Below are 24,855 nucleotides of genomic sequence, written 5' to 3'. Positions count from 1 at the left end.
GCGTGCAATAAAAGGCTAAAAAGACTATATAAATTGCACGTATCATAATTCTCCCAATATGAAACAAATTTTATGTTATACATGAAACTGATTGGACTTGGGAATAAGCCTAAGAGTGAAGACTTGGGAATAAGCCTAAGAGTGAAGGTCTTATGATAAGAATAAATTTGCAATGGTTGTACATATACTTTTTTTTTACAGCTTTATGATGGGAATAGAATTGCAATGATGCACGGATGAGTTTTTTAATCACTTTTTTAACAATTTTATTGATAGTTGCTGGTTGTAACACGGTACGTTTGAGTTTCTTTATTGTTTTTTTTTTCTTTTTTTTCAATTAAGATTTAATTTGAATAATTTATGCAACTTAGGTGATTGATGCACTATACCTCTATACGACTGTACGTTTGATAATGTAAAAGATTTGTTTTTTTTTTCAGCCTATTTTTTTCCCATTTAGATTTAATTAGCATTATCTATTAATTTTAGGTACCTCGATAATGTTGGAGTCTCTAGAATCGCTCGTAAAAAGGTTCATTTATTAATTATTAATATAGATAAATAGATAGATATATAGATACTCTAACCATAAACGGTCAAAGTGATGTTTCAAAGTCCCCCAAACAAGAGATTTTTTTATTTATTTACTTGTATTTAAAATTATTAATACGATATGATACATAGGATAAAGATTATACTCCCTCCTATTCTATATATTCTTCCCTATTTCCTAAAACGGATTATTCAGGTTTTCTTCCCCTTTCTTATTTTGGAAACTTTTACTCTTATTTTATTCGTTTCTCTCTCCTATCACCAAACCCCACCCAACACTTTTACTCATATTTTATTACTTTTCTTAAAGTTTTGGCCCCACCATTCCTTATTTAACTCATAATTATTCATCCCTCTCTCCAACCACCAAACCCCACCCAACTTTTTACTCTTATTTTATTACTCTCCTTAATTTCCGTGCCCATAAACAAAGGGAAGAGTACATAGAATTGGAGGGAGTAGTTTATACCAGCTCAAATCAAAATTATGAAACACGGTATACGCATGATATGTGACAAAAGTTTAAGCATGTCTTCACAGTACAGTGGTAACTATTAATCATTAATATACAATATTTTAAGTATAACAAATTTTAAAACTTATTTTTATATTTTATCTATATATACCCGTGTAAAGTTGCACGGATACTTCGTATTAAAATAGACAGTACGGTCGTTTGGTTGCATATAGAAATTTGTATTGCCTAGAAAGTTATAAAACACATGAATTTAAAATTCATGTGAATAGCAAAATACTATTTGGTTGCCATAAAGGAAGTACAATTCAGGTAAGCAACTTCCTCTATTACGGAGAAATTAAAATTCACGAAAACTTTCAATTAATGTGAACTAGGGCAACCAAACAACATACCCATTTTCAATTCATATGAATTTAAGTTCGTGAGTTATTCGTGGACACGGATAAACTTACTATCCGACACAAAAGTTGGGTTGGCAACCCTAGAATTCTCCTCCTCCTCCTCCTCCTCCTTTCTGTCCCTGCCCTTTTCTTTTTCTCTTCAACTCGTTTGTCTGCTATTTTACCACCAAAGCCATGGCTGAAGAATTTTTCAACAAGGTAAAAGTTATTTTCTCGCTTTTTTACTCTTTCTTCATATCAAAACTTATAAAATCTCAATAGATAAATCTAGTTTGTTTTTTACGGAGTAGATTTGTTTCGAATTAAGTAATTTAAGGACTTGTTAGCAGTTAGGAGACCTGACAAAATTGATCCGACTTAATTGTACCTGTTTTAAATACTAGGCTCTCCATTCCAATCATTTGTTTACGTTTGATTAAAATTCAATGTCCCTTGCAATGTTAAACAAACAAATGAGTGCTGAATGTTGTAAATTGGTTTAATCCAAGTTAGCGACTCGTGTTTAATTGTTTCAGGATAGGGAATTGGTGCGTAGTAGTGCTAGTAGTGTTAATGGGCATGAATTTATCTCCTTACTAGAAACCGAAGTTGATGATTTTGGAATCGGTTTAGAACTGGAAAGCTACATTCGTACTGACAATAAGGAAGCATTTGTCTCCTTACTCAAAGCCAGAGAATACGACTTTAGCTGGGGATATGACCATTTCGAGACCAGACTGTTGAAGTTGCTATGTTTTCGTCGTGCCGTTGGCTGTGCAACTGCATTTCTTAATGGAGATACTTTATTGCGGAAGGTGGATCTTAATCTTGGACTACCAGCTGATCCACTTGAAGACGAAGTTGGAGATAATCCTACCCCATTAGAGCTCGCTGTTAAAATGTTATGCTATGGGTTAACCGCGTTATTTATAGAACATGGCGCTGATGCCACTTCGGGGGATGTTCAATTCCTTCCACTTAACTTAGCACTAGATTCTTTGTGGTACGTACGACTACTTGATTAACTAAACTTTCCTTGGTTTTATGCTTCCTTTGACGACCTGTCCTTGTGGTTTTGCTCTCTGATTTGCAGCGATCATAAAATTGTCAAAGACTTTGGTGCTGGAGAATCTGTATACAACCTCTTTTCCTTATTCCGTCTACAAGAGTTGGTATAAATCTGATTTCAGTGACTTTTGAGTGTATGTGCTGATTGATACGGAATATATAATATACTGTTGTGCTTAATTGGCAGAAGGAGGCTTTGGATACAATCAAACTGCTAGCGTCAAAGTCGAAAAAACAGCAGGTTACTGCTCTATGTGTCGCCTGTGTTGAGGAATGGAATCTTGTTAAGCTGGCTACGTTGCTAATCGTTGCTTGGGACAAGTTGGTGATTGATGACGATGTATATAGTAGCCCAATTGCCAAGTTAATTGTGTTACAACATGACCTAGAATCAGATTTGGAGAAAAAGGAAATTATGAGATCTATGTTGCTTGTCTTTAGACTTGTGGAGATGTCTCGTGATTATCTCAACCAGAATCGTACTCTGAATCACACTCTTTTAATGCTTGAGGTATAATTTTTTACTTCTAGTATCATTGCTGCCTAATCTATTACAAGTACAAATTTATTTGTAAAAATAAATTGTAATTCAGTAGAAGCAAATTCAGCTAATTTTCAACTCGAACCATCTTTGAAGGACCATTTTTCTTCCTACTAATAATTTCCTCTCTTTTCAGGATGCCTATAATGAACTTATGGAAGTGAAACTACATGGCAGGGGAACACATATGATCTCAGCTAACTTGGCTAGGTAAAGAATTAATATAACTAGGTAGTATCCCGTGCTTCGCGCGGACTGTTTTAAAATTTTACTATTATAACTGAAGAAAAATAATATAATTCATAAATGGCCTTTAATATTTTTACTTATAAATAAAATAAAGTAAATTAATTTTTCTCAAATATAATTTTTTTAGGTTTAACTTCAATGTTTTAAAATAAAATACATGCAATTTCAATTAAAACTAATAAGTTATAATTAATTATGCATGACCAACGTTTTATAAATAAATTTGTGACGGATTAAATATCATATTAATTAAAATAAAATTTGTTCGAATAATGTAACAATCAACATTAAGTTCTAAAATTATGTTCATGATACGCTATGCTCCAAATCAATTAATATTTGTTCAAAATGATAGTGAATAATCAATATAATTTTATGCACTTCTTAACTTTTAAAGTATAACGTGACATATTTTTGTATCAAACATACAGGGTCTAAACACAACTTATTCAAATATTTTGGTTTGTGTCTTGCATGTGCTACGTGTCAAACATATCTATAAGAAATTTGCACCTTTTGTTTTTTTAAACAATTATATATAATGTTGTTTAAGAGTTTTTACTTGTAAATAAAATGAAATGAACTTTCTCAAATAATAATCTTTGTGATTTAACTTCAAAGTATTTAAAAGATAACATATAAAATATTTAACTAAAAGTAATATTTAGTTAGTCATAATCAATATTTTATACTTGACGTATACATATTTAATTGAAGATATTAAAAAAAATATAATGTGTTCTCTACTTTTTTATGTCGTTTATAATACTATACTGTATTACTTCATCATCATTACCATTGTTTTGATTATTCAATTGCACTCGCGATCACTGTGTACATACATACTCGTACAAATACTCACTATTAAACCTCTCGAAATCTCATATGTATTTAATTTCTTGCAGTATAATTTTTTTCATTCCCAAATTATAAAAACTTTTGTCTTAGTAGTTTTCTTTAAGTTTTATTTTTAATAAATATAATGACTCTTCCAAATATATTTTTCTTAATGGATTTAATGGTTTTAAGTTTTATAACCTTCTCAAAATGTTTTTTTACGTAAAAATAAAACATTGTGGGACACTCGTTTTAATCATCTCTACATTTCAAAATATTTCTATAAATATAATGAAAATTATACTCAATTGAATGCATTTTTCACAATGAACGTTATTATTTACATTTTAGAATTTTTTTCGAAATATTTTTTTAATAAATTTAGAATCAGATTACCGTAGTTATTTAATATAATTTTATAATAAAATTTATTAAACTATAATTAATATTTTGCTTAGATTTATACAACATTTATTATGTTTATATTTAATGTTCAGCTTAAATTAATGCTTGTATTTATAGCTCAACGTGGTGCATCCATAGCGTTTCAACCAGATTTTATATATATATATATATATATATATATATATATATATATATATATATATATATATATATATATATATATATATACTAGCATCCATCCTGAAGTTTGAATATTTTTATTATTTTAATGGAAGAAAAAATATTAGAATTGATACATGACAGTTTATATTTTTAGTTATAAATAAAAATGGATTAACTTTTTTAAAATATTAGTTTTTTAGGTTTAATTTCAAAACTTTTAAATAAAATACATACTACGTATAAACTTATTATTATAAGTAATAAGATTAGTTTGTTCTGCGTGATCAATGTTTTATAAATAATTATACAATGATTATTTGACGATAATAATTAGAAAAGAATCATCTTTTCTCTCTTTCTCATGTATTTTATCATGCAAATGTCTAATATCAAATTTTTGTAATGAATATTCATATGGATGTCATGCAACATGGTACATACATTCTCGTTACTATATTATCTATGCTCACTTTTGCTCGTGATATGTTCTTCTATTTAGCATGTACATACATAAATTTTTGCGATAAATTTTGCTATTGTTAAAAACATACATGCCACATGAAGTTTTTCTATATTTTTCTATACTAGTATTGGTGCCCGGCTTCGCCCGGGCTACCTCTACTTACCATTAATTTTTTTTCGTTAAATAAAATTATTTAAAATTGCATAACCCATAAATTTATTATTAATATATTTTTCTATGGCATATCCTAAAATTACGATGAAATAAATTTTGTGACAAATTCACTACTCCCACTATTAATATTTTACTCTTATTAATGAAACAATAGTAATAACATTTCACTACTTGCCCGTAATCATTGTTACTTTCCTTACTCGTGCCATAATTATTGTTACTATCACTACTGCCGCATTAATATTGATAATTTCACTACCCCACCGTTAATTATTGTTACTTTCACTATTGTCGCATTAATATTGATTATTTCACTACTCCCGTTGTTTCTACCACTTTCACTGATTACTATCATATAATTATATCCAATGTTATTACAATTCTTTTCTTTACTTACGAAATTACTTTTACTACTTAGGAATGCAATTTTAAGATGATTATATATTTATATAAATATATTACATATATGTATTAAATCAAATCGAAAGAATTATACAATATAGTATAATTTATAGGAAATTGACCATCTTAATTAATTATTTTATTTTAAGAAAATTGACCATGTTTAGGAAAATTACCAAACTTAAATATAATTTAATTTTAACCCAAACTATATAATATTTGCATTGAGATCCCTCAATTGGGTCCATCACATGGTGCTATTGATTTAAAAATATATAGTATAATTAATTTGTATAACTTTCTTTAATTACATTGAAGTCCCTTGGTTTCTGGATTTAATATATAGTATTGATTGATGTAGAATTTCTGTTACTCTTTGCCATATACATCGTATAGATTTTAGTAATATTTAATACTCCCTTCTATTCTAAATAACCCTCCCTATTTAAGGGGGGGCACAAGAATTAAGGAAGGGAGTATTATATGGTAAAATATTTGTGTAGGGTAGGAGATTTGAGAGAGGGAATGCATTGTGTGATTAAAATAAGTATTTTTGTAGGGTAAGGTGATTAAAATAAATATTGTTGTGGGGTAAGATATTAAAATAAGATAAAGTATGAGTATTGTGGGGCATTGTTGTGGGGTGAAGTGATTAAAATAAGTATAAAAGTTTGCCAAATAAGGAAATAGGGAGAGTATTGTGAATAGACGAAAAAGGAAATAGAGAGAGTTATTTAGAATAAGAGGGAGTATCATATTAATGAAAATAAAATGTATTCAAATAATACAACAATCAACATTAATTTCTTAAATTAGATCATTTCACCGTACATTATTTTTCTAAATCAATTAATAGTTGTTCAACAGGATGTGAATATAATTTTATGCTTCTTTTTTTCATTTTTTTTTATGTATAACGTATGATCCTTAGCAAACATATAGGGTACAACATATTTATAAGAAAATTGCAAGTTTTTTTTTTTTACACAACTATATAATGGTGTTTAAGATTTTACTTATAAATAAAATAGTTTGAATTTTTTCTCAAGTATAATTTTTTGAGGTCAAAGTATTTTAAAATACAACATATAAAATATTTAATACAAAGGCACTCGCTATCACTATGTACATACATAATCGTTATCACACTTTTTAAGCCTTCATAAAATCTTAAATGTATTTACATTTTAGAATTTTTATTAAAATATTTTTTTAATAAATTTAGAATTAAATAATCGTACTTATAATACTCCCTTTGTTCTTTTTTAATTGTCATTCTTACTTTTCGATACACTCAATTCTCTTTTCATTTTCTCTCAAAATATATAACGAAATATATTGAAATGTATACTCATATTAAAGCTCTATTCGTAAAGAAATTTATGGTGTAATTTTTATAATTTTTTAACCAATATGTTTTTCTAAAAATTAAATTCAAAGGCTCGCCTCGTTAAAAGAAAGCGTCAATTATTTAGAACGGAGGGAATATAATTTAATAAAAAACCGTAACATTTATTAAACTATAATTAAAACTTTGCTGAGATTTATGGAGTATTTATTACGTTCATATTTAATAATTAGTTGTAGTTAGTGGATATAGGGTATTGGTTGATTGTTTTCTCTGTGTGTTCTGATTATAGTATATTTTGTCGGATGCTACCTTTATTTTAATTAAATACCGCCATTGTATAAATATTGCTTCGCAACCTGATGAGAATATTATAATCCGCAATAACTTAGGTTGGCAGCTCAGCTTTTGCGAAGGAATAAAGGTGAGATAATTCTAACAGCCTTAGCTTTCAATAAAAGTTTCAATACAAATGTGTGAATAACTGAATATGCCATTTGTACAAACACCAAGGAAACAGAACAATCGACCATAGAAGTCTCTAAACGTCTATTTTTCAAACAGAATTTTTTGAGACAGTTCTTGCGGAAAAAAATTGTTCAAGCACACCGAGTACTCGAGTAAGCACCCAATTCACTCTATTGATTAGCTTTTACGTACATTCTAAGTATTTGAGCAATTATTAAGTTGTGTGAAACTACATGTGGAGCAGAACGTCAAGATCTCAGCTGATATACACAGGTAAAAGTAATTGAATTTTGCTAGAGGTTATTGGTCGATATTTTTCTTATTTTTGTTTCACATTCTTGTTGATAAAGGTTATTTCTTAATCTCATTAGGAAATTGCAACCGAGTAAGTGTAGACCACTTGACCGGCTAGGGGACAAAGGTGAGACTATTCTGACAGCCATAGCTATCGCCTATCAGTTATTAACAAAACATTTATGTGAATAGCCCAAACAAATGAATGTTTGTAGAAATCTCTTAAGCTCTCTTTTTCAAACAGTTCTACTGGAAACACGTCTTATGAAGAAAGTGAGTTCAGAATCGATGATTACTAAGGTAAGCAATAAAATATCTTGCATTGTTCACATATTGTCTGTTCACTTCTGTTCGATTTATAGTCGAGTTAAAGTTTTTTTGCAAGTCTGTCATGCACTGACCTTTTAATGAGACATGCCTGATTATTGTTATCTGGACTCAGGTTTTTAGATTTTGCCTTCTTCTCTTGGATTATTAATAGTGAGAAACAATAGTTGCGTTTAGTTTCAGGGTCCTATACTCCTATCACCTAAGTACATAAAAGCTGAGGGCACGATAGTGCTATGTCTCTCATTTGGTGGTTTGTTGCACACCCGTTTCTCTATTGCTTTATCTTGATGAAATGCTTGTGAGGTCACACACTAATGCCTATTTCTTTCTTTTTCTTTTTTTTTTTATAATTGGAACAGTGTATTTACTTTCTCCCAAAGACAAGTGGAAGCTATGGAGGAGAGACTTGTGGAGAGGGCACTTTGTTATACCGTCATCTAAATCATGTCATGTTTCTGGATGACAGATATGAATTTGTTAAAGTTGTGAATGGAGTGGAATCCTTTGATACCCTGGATTGTGATTATGATCTGCCAACAATCGTCAGAAACCTCATGTTTTTGCATGACAGTGCTGATTGTGCTGCTGCAGTACTCGCTGGCGAGACTGATGCTTTCCTTAGTTTTAGAGACCTGACAGATGTTGGCTGGTCTTTTTTACACAAAGCTGCAAAGCTTGCAAACCCTAAATTAACTGCCCTGTTTCTTGAAAATGGCTTTCTGGCTGACGACAGAAGAGATTGTGATGAATTGAAAATTAAGGCAGCATTGCCACTCAATGTTGCACTTGAAAGTATTCGGTATTGCGTTGTTACTCTAAACATCTTATAGTTTTTGCTCTTCTATTATTCTTTTGTCGTGTGATTGTTTGCTCTTTTCACAGGGATGATTTTTATATCCGACGCTGGATGAAGAATAAGTCTGCCAGTGATCTTGTAGTGCTTCTCTGTCGTGACGAAATTTGTATGGTGCTTCAGATTACAACTTAGTAGGATCATATTCTTGTTGGGTGTTGCATAGAGTTTGATCCATTTAATATCCGATGGTGTCTTGCTCTTATTTCTATTGCTTTTGACAGAGGCATATATTGGAGACTATAAGATTGCTTGTTCTGAAGACGACAGATGTCTACTCTGAATTTTTACTATATTTGAAACAAGGAAAGATGGTTGAGTTGTGTGCGTTGCTGATGGTAGCCCATAAAGAGCTCTTGGCATCAGACTTTATGGTGGACACTCTGGTTCCAACATCAATCACTCACAAAGATGGAGGTGCTGGGCACGGGAACTCGCATGAACATAATGATCCACTCGAGAGAGAAGAGACGGTTTTACTACTAGCTATATTTGAAAAGATAGGTGGTCATCTTTCTGCATATATTAGATTGGAGCAACGAAAGGTAATATGTCGATATGGTTTTGCAGTACAAGTTATCAATTTAGTAAGTCTTACGAACTTGTCTTTAGTAAGAGACGCTTTTATCATGATCTTGGATTATAATTGTTGCAATTTGTGATCCTGATCTTTCATAAAGATTAGATGTATGAGTTTTAATTCTTGAATATCATTGATGTGCAGAGCCAATATGAGATAGACTGTGAGGTTGCATGGCTCATTGTCAGGGCAGGCATTTCTGATGCACTAGTTTCAAAAATTGCTAACGCTATGTTCAGGTTTTTAGCTGTACTCTTTGCTCGTTAATAGTCGACTAGTCGTTATAGTAGCTGGCAGGATGAAGCCAATTCTAAGTTTTTACAGCCTGCCTTTTGTTTTGCAGCAGGGTGTACTTTGCAGATCACGAGAGGGTATCAGGAAGGGTATATGACAAGTCGCTTGAACAACATTGTCGTCCTAAGGTACGAATCATTGACCCTGTATCATACTCTGAACAGACTGTCCTTCAGTTTTGTATCCGTGTCTCATCTCACTGTCATGTGCTAATGTGTATTTTTTCCCTAGTTAGTTTTCTTTTGCCGAGTTATTTGCCTCGATCTGATACAACCGCTATAGGGGCGAGTTCGCCTAGTTATATTACTAGTGTTAAAATAGTTTGGTATGGTAATTATCATGTGAAGTAGTGGTCCTTCGATGCGATTCTCTTGTGAAATGGCTTTCTAAAGTGGCTCTGCTTCTTTCTCTTGTGAAGGAGCGGTCTTGATGCAGTTCTTGGTATAGTTTGGTATGGTAACACAAGGGTAAGGCTGTATACATCCAACCCTCCCTTACCCCGAAATTTGCGGGAGCCATTGAGGCAGTGTGATAGTATTGTTGTATGTTAAGTAGCATGTGCCTGTGTAATGACAGATTAAGGGGTTCTAGGCATACAACCGATACAAGAGGCAGTGGATGATTGGTTGCTCAGAAATCATAATATGTTGGATATGAATGCTGAGTTATGTACTTGTATATGAATTGATTTTAATTCAAGGTAATCTTTTTTTTTTTTGTTTTTCCTAAGCTTCGTACCGGGAGTAGGTATCCTAAACAAGCTGCTATGAGTATGTCACGGACTCTAGGCATTTCTTCGTCTACGGTGTTTGCTCCAGCTCTCCATAGTAGGTATCCTAAACAAGCTGCTATGAGTATGTCACTGACGCGAGGCATTTCTTCGTCTACGGTGTTTTCTCCAGCTCTCCATATAATTGTCCCCGAAACAAATGCAGATTTTGCCCCTCTCGTATCAGCAAAAAGATTGGTTGATGTGTTGCGTCGTCGACATTCTCCCATGCGGTGTATTTCCATTGTGGCTGCCTTGACTGGTGGATTCAGGTGCATGTGATTTTTGGGTAATAACTAGCCGCTAGTGGTTGATCCCATGAAAGATCCCTGAAATCCACAAAACTAGTTTCCATCCCCCGTACGTTACATGGGTACTAAAATAACTTGTAATAATAATGTGTTGCACTGCTACATATTTTAGTCGTAAAATTCTAATGTTTGATATACTTCCAACAATTGTTGTCATATTATGTTTTTGTTCTTTATTTTTTGTTACATTAACTATGAATTGAGACTGACGTTTTGAGGTAAATGATCCATCTAAACTGTCCTGTTATCGTTAATTTGAGTTGTGTACATTCCCAAAGGTAGATTGGTACGAATTTTCTAATTTCTGCACAACCAAAGGCGTTTTCAGAAAACCGTTTCAATTTCTCTCTCTAGTTTTCTCTCCCCCTTTTCTCTAAAAAACAAAACCCTAAATACTCTCCCTTTGCTGCCGCCGTTCTCCTCCTTCCTCCCACCACCACCCATCAACCCCCTACCATGTCGCCGGGGATGGGGTCTCTCAAGACCTTTCTCCGGCGACCCGTCTCCTCTCTTCCGATTAACCCTCATCCCCTTTCTTACCCACACCCGGTTCTGGATCGTACGGGTCCGCCCGTTCCTCTCGGTCTGCGTGGTGTATGTGGATTGTTCGGGTCTTATCGGACGAGTTTGTTGAGGTGGTGTGGCAGGGTGGTGCTTGGATCTGGCGGTGTTGTGGGTTGGTAGGGAGGCGGTGGCTTCCGTTTTTTTCATGTGTTCCGCTTTGTTTCCTTTATGTTTTTGTTTAATTTTTCCGCTTTCGTTTTTGTTTCGTCTCTCTTTCTGAGGGCTCTGTCCCCGTCTATCGGTGGTGTCCTTCTCTCAGTTTGAGAGCTTTCGTTTTCTTGTTCGTTTGCAGTTTTCTAATAAGTCAGCAGAAGATCAGCGTTGTTATAGATCGTTATATGCTTTTACATATTTTGTCCGATTCATGGCTACAATCAATCACGTCAGAAGAAATGGATACTCGTCAAGGAAGATTCAGAGACCCTCTTATGGATGAAAGCCTTTTGCGGCAAATCGATGATAGAGACTCTGTTGCAGTGTTTCATTCTTTGAACAAGAATTTATTTCCTATGGTTGTAATCGGTTTGTATCCGATTGAGCTTGGCATATGTTGTAGATGTCGTATGACTTTTTATGAATGATAATGATCTTTTCTCAAAAAAAAAAAAAAGGTAGATTGGTACTACAGTACTTTAGTATATTCTGAGTGAAAATCTATACTGAGATACTAAACCGAAATTCCATAAGAAGATGATTGTACCATCCCTTTTTACCTGGCCAAGGTAATCGGGAGATGTCACCATCTCGGTTTCTCGAGACAGTGAAATCAGAATTACAATTAGAAACATTTATATAAATAAAGTATTTAATGAATTACATGACAAACAATAAATAAATAAATAAGTGAATGACAAATGTGAACTATACATTCTACAACTCGACTACTGTTTATGTCGTATGCCATTTAGCCATGTGACTTAACTCCAAGTCCAAAGCGCGGCCCGAAACCCGATCACGTCACCAAACAAACTTACTCAAACTGCTCTCTATATGATCGGAAATATCATACCCTGGAAATAGGTGACAATTTACACACAACCAACAGACGTCAGGTTCGATAATACTAACATCTAAGACACGACTCATGAATACAAATATGCAATGTAATAAAGAGAACACACAAGCCTCAAACCTCCATACTCCACAACTACACACCGGTACCGGGACATGCCCAGACATACCAACAACCCGGTGACGGCACCGCAACACCGCCCACCAAACAGACGCACCGCAGGCCATAAGATATAACCGAGTCCGGGCGCTAACCGGACCCCTGCCAGGCGTCATGACATCACACAAGCCCCTCCGTACTCAAGTCATAAACGTGCACGTGCCTCTTGGAGTAGGAAGCTCCAAGAGGCGACCCAAGTGTAAGACGGTCTCCCAACCGCTTTACGTCTCCTCAACAAGTATCACCACCACAACTCCACCATCAACCTCCAACATGTACAATAAACACACGTATGCAATATGTAATATAACATACCAAAATAAGACTCATCATGAGACACGCTTCCCAAACATGCCATGAACATCAATTCCTCAAATATCTCGACTCTTCGTGTCGTCATGCTATAATGCATTTCCGACAATACATGAGACTAACCACAATCCTTAAATACCACAATGAGATGCAATACGACTCATGCTATGAAAACAACGACAAAAGACACACTAGCAAGTATTCACATTATCAAAACTGAGTAGGATAAACCTACCTTTTTAGCATACTCCATAAGCAACTTGAATCCATCACGATTCCGTCAAATAAAACCGTCTCATCCTACATAAATTACATAGTAACTATCACAAAGTGTCCTACACTATAATACAATACAAATCCCCTTATTATTACCCATATTACACATACTAATTACCAATTAATTACCCATAACCAAAACCCCAAAAGTTAGGGTTTGATAAAAGAAAGAGGAAAGGTAGATCTTACTCATAAGATGAAAGGGAAGGAGGATAAGGTGTGTAATCTTCTAGTCCAAGCTTGAATCCCATGGGAAAGTGTTCAGAAAGGTTTTAGAGAGAAAGGAGAGGGTTTGTAGTGATAGAGAGAAAGAAAGAACTAAATTAGGGTTAGATAGGATAAGGAAGTCACGGATTATCTATAACACGTTTGACACAGTGCACTCGGTCGAAAGCTGAGTCCACTCGGCCGAGTGCTACTGACTCGGTCGAGTACAATCTATACTCGGCCGAGCGACCTATATATACTCACTCCACTATCTCCCCCACTCGGTCCACTACACACTCATTTGGTCCATCAAACACTCCACTAGGTCGTCCACTGTATGGTCACACCTCACTCCAGAGTGGCCTCTCGTCTCGCCTAAGGTCTTTTAACGCATCCCAAGGTTCCTTTATAGGTCTCCAAATATCCGGGTATTACAATATTCCCCCTTAAAATAAACTTGGTCCCCGAAGTCCACCTCACTCACTCCTTTCCAAATCACTCCCTCAAGTTTCATTACCGATTCTCATGTGCTCTCTCGAGGTTCTTACCGTCATCATCAGCTTCATTGTGCCAATGTCATTCTCATCTCTCTCACCACGCTCATGCGTGTCCCTCCATCCATATACACTCTTTTATACTCATCACAATCATTATACTCATTGTGACTTCCTCACATTCTCTACTTTCTGTCTCTACTTCCCATACTTTCTGTTTCCTTAAATTTGGAATGATTACATCCACTCCCCCTAAAAGAGAACTTCATCCCGAATTTCAATGCTTAAGTCTCATAATATATACTCACATAGTCGGATTCCATAATCAAACAAATTCCGGGTTCACCACTCTCTTTATCATTGGAAATCCATAATCGTATTATACATAATTATAATACTATCGCTATAGCTTCTTAACACTCAATGTATAAGGTCAAGCCCAAGATTCACCGTTTAAACGCATGACTCGTATCATCCCACTCGTACATCATGCGCGACTATATATATATATCTATGTATATATGTATGTATACATGCACGATATGGTTCAACATATATATATATATATATATATATATATATATATATATATATAGAGAGAGAGAGAGAGAGAGAGAGAGAGAGAGAGAGAGAGAGAGAGAGAGAGAGAGAGAGAGAGAGAGAGAGAGAGAGAGAGAGAAGGGTTCTCACGAGTCCCTCATATCATATGAGTCCCTAAGTGTAACACCCCATACTCCAAGTGCCTTACCAGGACCACCCAGGTATAAAGATGTTACCATCTCGGTTCCCCGAGGCAATGATAATCATAAGACAATAACGAAACGACATTTAAATAGTATAAGTTTAGTGAAAGAATACAATCCAAAACCAAATGCCCAAAATACGGGTTACATATTCTCAAAACAACTATCTCATCAACTAAATAAAATGTCTAACAAACTATTCAAGCTACAGCGGAAGACTCTATCATCTGAAGGTGACACATCCCAGCTAGCCTATGTATCTCGACTCATACCCTTTCAACAACAAGCGCTCACCATCCCCCCGAATAGATCACCACAATTTTTAAAACAATAAACGGGGTCAATACTAATCACACAATTTATATAACTCAACAATACAACAAACAACACAAATTCGTCAATCGGATGTACTCCGAACTCCATCACCAACTCCACAATACTAACTACACACTAAAGTGTGTAGCCCCGCCAGTATCCATCGCAACAGTTACTCCTCGCCGCGATGGGGACCGCAAATGTTCCCACCTAAGCCCCGCTCATCTCCATCGAGCGATAAACCCAAATCCATTAATGTGCACATCCCTTATGTGGCGGGTTCCACGAAGGCGAATAATGGGCGTGAAGCCACTCCCGCAGTGACTCCACTCGGCGGGGATGCACCCAAGAACACAGACAGATACAAACAATCACAACTACTAATCAGCAATCAAAACCAACAACCGTCACAATACTCGTATGACAACAATCAACAATCACAAATCACCACCAACACATTATGGGACTAATACTGAGTAGGGAAACCTACCTGGAATGCAATACAGTCAGACGATCTCAACAGCTGTTATCAAAAAGCCTCCTCTACGAATCCTCCTCCTAACATAACATCACATATATCACTAACCACACAAAACTAACACAAATCCCCAATTCCCAAAATTAGGGTTTAACGAGACTTACTTAAATATAACAAATTCGGTACGTAGATCTTACCCTCGAAGCAAGGATCACAAAGATGTAAAGAAAGATGAATTCCGACCTTCCAAGCTCCGGGATTTGTCAATAATGCGACGAATGCGAAGTGCGTAGGTTGAAATATCTTTTTCAAAGTAATTAGATTTGTAAAAGCGTATTATGAAAGTGACGGAAGTGTTTATATACTAATTCGCATTATTAACAAAACCCGACAAAACATTACCCGTAAACCGGGCTACTCGATCGAGTAACAGACGTACTCGATCGAGTGTCGCCTACTCGATCGAGTACCAAGGCTACTCGATCGAGTACCCTACAGGTCAAAAACTATTTTAAATTGCAAAACACCCTTACTCGACAGAGTAAGGCCCACTCGATATAGTACCCAGAGACTCATAAAACCGTAGTATTACAGTCTTCCCTCCTTAAAAAGAACTTCGTCCCCGAAGTTCAAGCCACAACAAAGAAAAGACATACCCCACACTGCCGACACAAAAACCAAACCAAAACTCAACACAAAAACATGTTACCAACCAAACTCACTCGACTCAAACCATTACTAACCATACCGACACAACACAAAAAGATGTAAAAACTCTTAAAAACTCTTTGCGATCATCTCCTAACCCCCTAAAAGAAACAAGGTTACGTCCCCGTAACCATACATACCTGATCAAAAAGGAAAGGGTAAGGCTCTCTCATGGCCTCCTCTGCCTCCCATGTAGCTTCCTCAGTCTCGTGATTAGACCAAAGGATTTTGAGCAAAACTGTCTCACCACTCCTAGTCTTCCTAACCTTCCGGTCAAGAATCTGCTTAGGCACCTCAAGATAGGACAAGGACTCATCTAGCTCTATGCTCTCTGCCTCTAACACATGTGACGGATCACTCAAATACTTGCGCAACTGAGATACATGAAACACATTAAGCACCCTCTCCAACGCAGCTGGTAAAGCCAAACGATAAGCAACCTCTACAACCCGTTCTAAGATCTCATAAGGCCCTATGAACTTCTGACTCAGCTTGCCTTTCTTCCCAAATCTCATAACCCCTCGCATAGGAGATACTTTCAGAAGAACCTTGTCCCCAACCTGAAACTCTATATCCCGGCAATGTAGATCTGCATAACTCTTTTGCCTATCCTGAGCCGCTCTCATCCTTTCCCTGATCATCTTAATCAGCTCAACCATCTCATGTACCATCTCTGGTCCTAGAACCACTGCCTCAGCACTGTCATCCCAACAAATCGAACTCCTGCATCTCCTCCCATATAAGGCCTCAAACGGTGCCATGCCAATACTAGAGTGATAGCTGTTGTTGTAATAAAACTTAATCAAATCTAATCTCTGTTCCCAGCTACCACCAAAGTCCATCACACAAGCTCGTAACATATCCTCAAGAGTCTTGATTGTTCTCTCAGTCTGACCGTCTGTCGCAGGATGAAATGTTGTACTCATCTTCAAAGTTGTTCCCAAAGATTCCTGCAACTCTTTCCAAAACTTTGAGATAAATCTCGCATCTCTGTCAGATACTATGTCCTTAGGAACCCCATGCAACTTTAGCACATTCTTCCGATAAGTCATAGCTAATTGTGCCTTAGTCCATGTATCTTTCATTGGCACAAAATGAGCTGACTTGGTCAGTCGATCCACTATTACCCATATCATGTTGTTACCCTGTTGACTTTTTGGCAAACCCACGATAAAATCCATAGAAATGGATTCCCACTTCCACTCAGGTACCTCTAAAGACCGAATCTTACCTTGTGGTCGTCGCTGTTCCCCTTTAACTCTCTGGCATGTCAAACAACGGGCCACAAACTCAGCTGTTTCTTTCTTCATCCCAGGCCACCAGAACGTGTTCTTTAAATCTTTGTACAGCTTGTCACCACCTGGATGTACCGAATACGGTGTACAATGTGCCTCTGTCATGATTGTCTTTTTCAGCTCCTTATCATTAGGGACACACCACCTCCCATCAAACCTCAGACTACCATCTGTATGAATGGAGAATCGAGACACTGTCCCTTTCTCTACTCCAGCCCTCCACTCTACCATCTTAGGATCCAACGCCTGTTTACCTTGAATATCATCATAAAGATCGGTCATCTTTGTCAAAATCTCCCATGGCATCCCCTCTCTGCATCATATGTATCCCAAACTTCCCCACCTCATCTCTCAACCTCATCAAAGATAAAGTTGTACACAAAGAATGTACACTCTTCCTACTCAAAGCATCTACAACAACGTCGGCTTTCCCTTCATGGTAGATAATATCCATGTCATAATCGCCAATCAGCTCCATCCACCTCCTCTGTCTCATGTTCAACTCCTTTTGAGTGAAGATGTACTTGAGACTCTTGTGATCAGAAAATACCTTAAAGGTCGCCCCATAAAGGTAATGTCTCCAAATCTTGAGAGCAAACACCATTGCACCCAACTCTAGATCGTGTGTAGGATAATTCTCCTCATAAGGCTTCAATTGCCTAGAAGCATAGACAAACACTTTACCGTTCTGCATCAACACACATCCCAACCCATTCTTTGAGGCATCTGTATAAACCTTAAAGTTCTCAATCCTTTCAGGCAATGGTAAGATAGGAGCTGTGGTCAAACGCTCCTTTAATGTTTGGAATGCCGTCTCACAACTCTCATCCCAACGAAACCTGTTCTCTTTCGTCATCAAAGCTGTCATAGGTTTAGAAATCTTGGAGAAATCCTTCACGAACCGTCTGTAATATCCAGCTAAACCCAAGAAACTCCTGATCTCAACAACATTCTTTGGTGCTTCCCACTTTGTCACTACCTCAATCTTTGCCGGATCCACAGCTACCCCATCCTTAGAGATCACATGCCCCATAAAAGCAACTCTCTCTGACCAGAACTCACACTTGGACAACTTAGCATATAGCTCGTGCTCCCTCAAGGTCTGCAACACAATCCTCAGATGCTCCTCATGCTCCTCAGTCTTGGAATAGACTAAGATGTCATCGATAAACACCACCACAAACTTGTCCAAAAATTGTCTGAAGAATCTGTTCATCAAATCCATAAACACAGCCGGTGCATTAGATAACCCAAAAGGCATCACCACATACTCATAATGGCCATACCTCGACGTGAAAGCTGTCTTTGATATGTCCACCTCTCTAATCTTCACCTGATGGTACCCCGACCTCAAATCAATCTTGGAAAAGACTAATGCACCACTCAACTGATAAAACAGGTCGTCTATCCTTGGCAAAGGATACTTGTTCTTCACCGTCACTCGGTTCAGCTCCCTGTAATTTATACACAACCTCAAGCTCCCATCTTTCTTCTTCACAAAAAGAACTGGTGCTCCCCACGGTGATACACTAGGTCTAATGTATCCCTTCTCCATCAGATCATCTAACTGTTTCCTGAGCTCCTCAATCTCTTTAGGACCCATCCGGTACGGTGCCTTAGAGATTGGCCCCGTCCTCGGTTTCAACTCAACCGTGAAATCTATCTCCCTCTTCGGTGGCAACCCCGGAATATCCTCTGGAAAGACATCTGCAAACTCACCCACCACTGGTATCTGATCAACTGTCGGACTCTCTATCCGGTCATCTCTCACATGGCACAAGATCAAAGGGCATCCCTTCCTCAGATAGGACTTCAAGGTCACAGCTGCAATCAACTTAACTTTGGGTTTGGCCACAAACCCACGATAAGACACACTAACGCCCTTAGGACCTCTCAAAGACACTTTCTTTTGATGACAATCTATCTTAGCTTTGTACTTTACCAACCAATCCATCCCGACTATCATCTCAAAACCGTCTAAAGGAAACTCTAGCAAGTCTACAGGTAGGTCAACTTGCCCAACTATCATCGATACTGTTGGAGCTAGTGTCCTCCACAGTTAGTGTGATAACGTATATAAATCTCTTATAGGTTCACAGGGTATACTTAGTATTTTATCAGTTGATTAATGTTTACTTAATAACGGTTGGCTTGCTAGAAGTTTGACGTTATTATCATACTGATGGCGGTGATCAACTGGTCCCTAAAAGTCACACCTAAAGGATGTGTTTGAGAGATGTGATTGTATGAAAACATAATCACATTGATGCCTTATATGACTAAAAGGTTAGTCCATGTATTTGACTAAACAGTTAGTCAATGTGATGATGAGACGATTATTTAATACAATTAAATAATATTAGCTGAGACAAATCAACTGTTAATTCGTAAATTGAATATAAACTGTTATATTTAATTAATGTATATAATGTTAGCTTAAACGAATTAAGATGTTAATTCGTAATTAAACATAAACGGTTATATTTAATAAGCAGATTATAAATATGCGATATTTATAGTTAATGTATATATTATACGATATTGTCATAATAAATGTTGACAGACCGGTATTAATAAATCGACTGCAAACTGTTATGTGTGGACTTATTAATACATGTCAACATAATTGATAATTGATAAAATATACACATATTATAAATTTTGATAACTACCTAAAAATAAGAAGATTTTTCTTCTTATTTTGTTTTTGTAAATGCCGTGAGTTTTTAAGAAAAAAAATCTGTTTTTCTTTTATTTAGGCTTAAAACCGAGAGCAGGAAAAAGAAAAAAAAACATTTTTCGAAACTATTAGGGCATTATGCCGAGTGAAATTTTTTTTTTCGGTTTCTGTTTTGTTTTGGCCAATTAACTATTATACATTATATCTATAATGTATGATTGTTTGTTGTGAAAAAGTTCACAAAATTTAAGATACCTAATTATTTTAAAGAGGTTTAAAATAATGTTGGATTAATTCATATTACAAGTTAATATGTATTAAGATTGGAATTATTGTGAGTAATTGAGGAATTGTCACATAATTTGATCATTTAAATAGGTGGTTTGATAAATTACTCTACATAATTAAGGAATTATGTCTTGAATGGTTAATTTATAGTTGATGCATTTTATTTAGTTGTATGAATAGTTGAATGGTTTATTTACGTATTTTTGCAATCGGTTGTAATTTGTAATACCTAGTGTGGCCTTAGTTGATTATGTTTTCGTAATGATGGAAACAAAGTCTTAATTTAATTTTGAGATCTCGAATCTCCTTTGGTTTTCTTTTATATTATGGTTTTGAAATTAGAATGTAAATAGGTTTATTATGTAATTTTTTAATTGTAATTATGAGAAGACTAAAGATGGAGATTGGATTGCTCACTCCCGCTACATGGACCAAGATGGAACATCAAGACAAGCTTCTCGAGTCCTAGGAAAGATTCCAAAGTCTTATTTATGTTCATTTTGGTAGATAGGCCACACTAGGACTTTATTTTTGTTTTACGTTTATCTTTTCTTGTTGCTTTTCATCGCATGATAATTAGTGCATCATTTTCCGCCTAAACCAAACCACCTACTTATATGCATGAAAATTGACTCATATAGATTGAATGTTAGTCATCATAGACATAAAGATGTCACACAATTTTAAGCCATCATCTTAGTTTATTCATTCTCGCATGCTAGATATTAGTTCACTTAAAATGAATTAAAATAAAGTTGATGGGATCTTCCTCTAAAACTAAAATTGAGACTAGTCTTTATAAGGGCAAACAACTATGAATCCCTTCTTCGTCGGTAGGCATATAGGACCTTTCTCTCCATATGACCCCTTCTACGTTGGGTAAGTAGTTTGTGTTGACTTAGTTTACCTCAACATTATAATCCGAAGAGTTTCTCGAGATTATGATGGACTATTAGATAGAATTTACAGAAATTTATCAACCAAGAATTCTAAAAGTAGAATTAACCAAAAGGTTGGCTTATCAATTTACAGATAATTGAGTCTTGGGATCATTTATATAATTCTTGAGGGAGGTCAATTGTATAAATGCTTGAGTATTCGCGTTATAACAGTATTGCATTAGACTTAAATCATAACGATGAGTATGCTTATTATATTTTTCTCCTTTTCGCAGTGTAGAAATCGTTTTATATTGATAATACTGCATACAACAAATGGCTGGAAATAATAATATCCCTATGCCAAGTGCCACACTTGGACGCGAGTCCTGGCTAAAAGCTTTCATGGACCACATGAATCAGTTCACACGACTGAAGAATGGCGGGTCCAACTTTGCGGACTGGGAGGCATCATTACGGAATGCTGCCATTGCTGACGGTAAGCTCAAGTACTTAACTGAGCCAATACCGCCAAACCCAGGCCCCAATGCAAGAGCTAACGAGTCAATTGCTTATAGTGACTTCGTTATGGAAGCGGGTGCGATAAAGAACGTACTCATTTTTGTAATGGAAACCAATTTGCAAAGACGCTTCATAGCCCAAGGTGCAAACAAGATTTTCACCGCGCTCACTAATGAGTTCTCAAAAGCACCGAGAATCGTTACTTATGAGCATACCTGTCGCTTCTTTGATGCGAAACTCCAGAAGGGCCAACCGAGTAGCCCGCACATTCTTTACATGATTGAGAATGTCGAGAAACTGGAGGCACCTGATTGCAAAATCAGTGAGAGCATAGTCATTGGCCGTATGCTTTATTCACTTCATGATGGTTTTGCCCTTTTCAGGGCAAATTACTACATGAATGACATGAAGTAAAGTCCTCATGAGCTACACTCACTTCTCGTACAGACCGAGAAGGATATGAAATTGAGTGGGAGCATGAAGCAAGATGTTCTCATGATTTCCAACAAGAATAAGGGTAAGGGCAAGGCTCATGGCGACCTAACTGTAGGAAAGCCAAAGTTTAAAAAGTCTGGAAACGGTAAGAGTGGGCCTGGTGAGACTAGTTGCTCACAAGGCAAGGCAAAGAGCAAGGACGGTAACGTTGAATGCCACCATTGTCACAAGACTGGACATTGGAGGAGGAACTGTCCCGTGTACCATGAGGACATAAAAGCAGGCCGCGTCACTCCTGTTGGTATGTCATCTTATATTCATATGATTGAGATTAACCATGCAAGTTTCAGAACTTGGGTACTTGATACTGGTTGTGGTTCTCATCTGTGTAATCATTTGCAGGGCCTAAAAAACATCAAACCCCTCGCAAAGGGTGATGTGGACTGCGAGTCGGGAATGGAGCACGAGTTGCTGCGCGGTCTCAATAGGAACATACGTAATCCAGCTCCCTAGTGGTTTTGAGTTATATTTATATAACTGTTACTATGTACCCAGTTTATCTAAGAATATTATTTCTGTTTCCGTACTTGATAAAGACGGTTTTTCATTTTCAATAAAGGACAATAGCTGTATTTTCTCTTTTAATGAAATGGTTTATGGCAAAGCAGTTTCCATGAATGGAATTTATATCTTAGATCAAACCACAGAGATATTACATGTGAATAATAAGAAATTAAAGGTTGGTGACAAAGATCAAACTTATCTATGGCATTGTCGAATGGGACACATAAATGAAAAACGTGTAAATAAACTCATCGAGAGTGGAACTATCTCCACATTTGATTTGTCTTCATTTGGCACGTGTGAATCATGTCTTATCGGCAAAATGACTCGAATTTCCTTCAAAGGTGTTGGAATGCGCACTAGTGACCTATTAGGACTCGTACATACTGATATATGTGGACCTATGTCAATCACCGCTAGAGATGGCTATAGATATTTTATCACTTTCACGGACGATTTGAGTAGATACGGATATGTCTACTTAATGAAGCATAGAAGTGAGTCTTTTGAAAAATTCAAGGAATACCAGAATAAGGTTGAGAACCAACTGGGAAGAAAGGTTAAAGCACTCCATTCAGATCGGGGTGGCGAATATCTCTCAAATGAGTTTGATCAACACCTTAAAGACTGTGGAATAGTTTTGCAGTTAACTCCAACTGGAACACCTCAATTAAATGGTGTGTCCGAACGGAGAAATCGAACACTACTTGACATGGTTCGATCCATGATGAGTCACACGGTAGTACCTGATTCATTATGCGGTTTTGCTCTTTTTGTCAGTCACTCTTTATACTTAACCGAAGTCCGTCTAAAGCTGTCGACAAGACTCCATATGAAATGTGGAAGGGAACGGTCCCTAACATGTCCTTTATTCGGGTTTGGGGCTGCGAGGCTTATGTCAAGTGAAGACACGAGGATAAGCTCGGCCCGCGATCGGTCAAGACATACTTTATTGGTTATCCAAAAGGAATGTTTGGTCATTACTTCTATTTGACCGAACATCGAGTTTTTGTTGCGGCTAGTGCGAAGTTCTTAGAGAAAGAATTTCTCGAGAACAAGTCAAGTAATAGAACCTTCGAGCTGTCGGAGATTCAAGAACCAACAACCGAGGAACAGATGGAGGAAGAGGTTCCTTCAACTAATGATACGGTTAATATTCCTCAGGAACCTAGGAGGTCGGGTAGAGTCTCTAATCCTCCAGACAGATACATTGGTATGGTCGAGGAAAGTGACGTTTTGCTCCTAGAGAGTAATGAACCCGCTACCTATAAAGGTGCCATGACCTGTTCCGACTCTAAGCTATGGCTTGAAGCCATGCAATCTGAGACGGACTCCATGTATGAGAATGACGTATGGGATCTTGTTGATTTACCTAACAAGGTACAACCTCTGCAGTGCAAATGGCTTTACAAAATAAAGCATTCTATAGATGGGCAACCAGATACCTATAAGGCACGACTAGTGGCAAAAGGTTTCACTCAAGTGCACGGATTGCATTATGATGAAATTTTTGCACCCGTAGTTATGATGCGTTCCATTCGGATAATCTAAGCGATTGCCGCTTTTCATGACTATGAAATTTGGCAGATGGATGTGAAAACCGCCTTCTTAAACAGTTATTTGGAGGAGGAATTGTACATGGTACAACCCGAAGGTTTCACAGATCCTGAAAATCCTAAGAAAGTGTGCAAGCTTAAACGTTCCATTTATGGACTTAAGCAAGCTTCTCGGAGTTGGAATCATCGTTTCGACCAGGTGATAAAAGAGTATGGTTTCACTCGATCGGTCGAAGAACCATGCTTATATATCAAGTCGAGTGGGAGCAAGATTGTTTTCTTGATATTGTATGTCGATGACATACTCTTGATTGGGAACGACATTCCTCTCTTATCTTCGGTAAAAGGATGGTTGAAGAACCATTTCCAGATGAAAGATCTGGGTGAGGCACAACGCATATTGGGAATCCG

At 36.4% G+C, this 24,855-nt stretch overlaps 2 protein-coding genes across 5 annotated transcripts; both read left to right on the top strand.

The window, feature by feature from the left end:
• Positions 1–1,500: 1,500 nt before the first annotated feature.
• On the top strand, positions 1,501–9,139 carry LOC141588687 (uncharacterized). The gene is made up of 12 exons (XM_074410115.1): positions 1,501–1,629; positions 1,947–2,413; positions 2,504–2,582; positions 2,666–2,989; positions 3,156–3,229; positions 7,452–7,483; positions 7,624–7,679; positions 7,772–7,800; positions 7,899–7,948; positions 8,066–8,121; positions 8,511–8,950; positions 9,034–9,139. Exons 1-12 carry the CDS (start codon positions 1,606–1,608, stop codon positions 9,137–9,139), a joined length of 1,737 nt encoding a protein of 578 aa, XP_074266216.1. The 5' UTR covers positions 1,501–1,605.
• Positions 9,140–9,198: 59 nt separating this feature from the next.
• LOC141587294 (uncharacterized) lies at positions 9,199–11,181 on the top strand. Of its 4 annotated transcripts, none has more exons than XM_074408743.1 (4): positions 9,199–9,549; positions 9,729–9,823; positions 9,931–10,006; positions 10,297–10,563. In XM_074408743.1, the coding sequence occupies exons 1-4, from the start codon at positions 9,316–9,318 to the stop codon at positions 10,306–10,308; spliced, it is 417 nt and encodes a 138-aa protein (XP_074264844.1). In that variant the 5' UTR covers positions 9,199–9,315; the 3' UTR covers positions 10,309–10,563. The 4 variants fall into 4 exon arrangements, with proteins under 4 accessions (XP_074264844.1, XP_074264842.1, XP_074264843.1 ...); XM_074408741.1 differs by lacking the exon at positions 10,297–10,563 and adding an exon at positions 10,609–11,181 and having other exon boundaries at positions 9,201–9,549; XM_074408742.1 differs by having other exon boundaries at positions 9,201–9,549; positions 9,928–10,006; positions 10,297–10,539.
• The last annotated feature ends 13,674 nt before the right edge of the window (positions 11,182–24,855 follow it).

The sequence above is a fragment of the Silene latifolia genome, chromosome 6 (assembly GCF_048544455.1).
Source record: "Silene latifolia isolate original U9 population chromosome 6, ASM4854445v1, whole genome shotgun sequence".
NCBI classification, from domain to species: Eukaryota; Viridiplantae; Streptophyta; class Magnoliopsida; order Caryophyllales; family Caryophyllaceae; genus Silene; species Silene latifolia.
This window is presented reverse-complemented; position numbering and strand designations above follow the sequence as displayed.

Bases quoted from the DNA above. Each gene is read 5' to 3' on its own strand.
- LOC141588687 (XM_074410115.1), top strand. From the start codon at position 1,606: ATGGCTGAAGAATTTTTCAACAAG. The intron at 3,230-7,451 runs GTAAAGAATTAA...GCAATAACTTAG, and splicing joins ATCTCAGCTAACTTGGCTAG to GTTGGCAGCTCAGCTTTTGC. The intron at 7,484-7,623 runs GTGAGATAATTC...TTTTTCAAACAG, and splicing joins GCTTTTGCGAAGGAATAAAG to AATTTTTTGAGACAGTTCTT.
- LOC141587294 (XM_074408740.1), top strand. From the start codon at position 9,316: ATGGTTGAGTTGTGTGCGTTGCTGATGGTAGCCCATAAAGAGCTCTTG. The intron at 9,550-9,728 runs GTAATATGTCGA...ATTGATGTGCAG, and splicing joins TTAGATTGGAGCAACGAAAG to AGCCAATATGAGATAGACTG. The intron at 10,007-10,608 runs GTACGAATCATT...GTTTTTCCTAAG, and splicing joins AACAACATTGTCGTCCTAAG to CTTCGTACCGGGAGTAGGTA.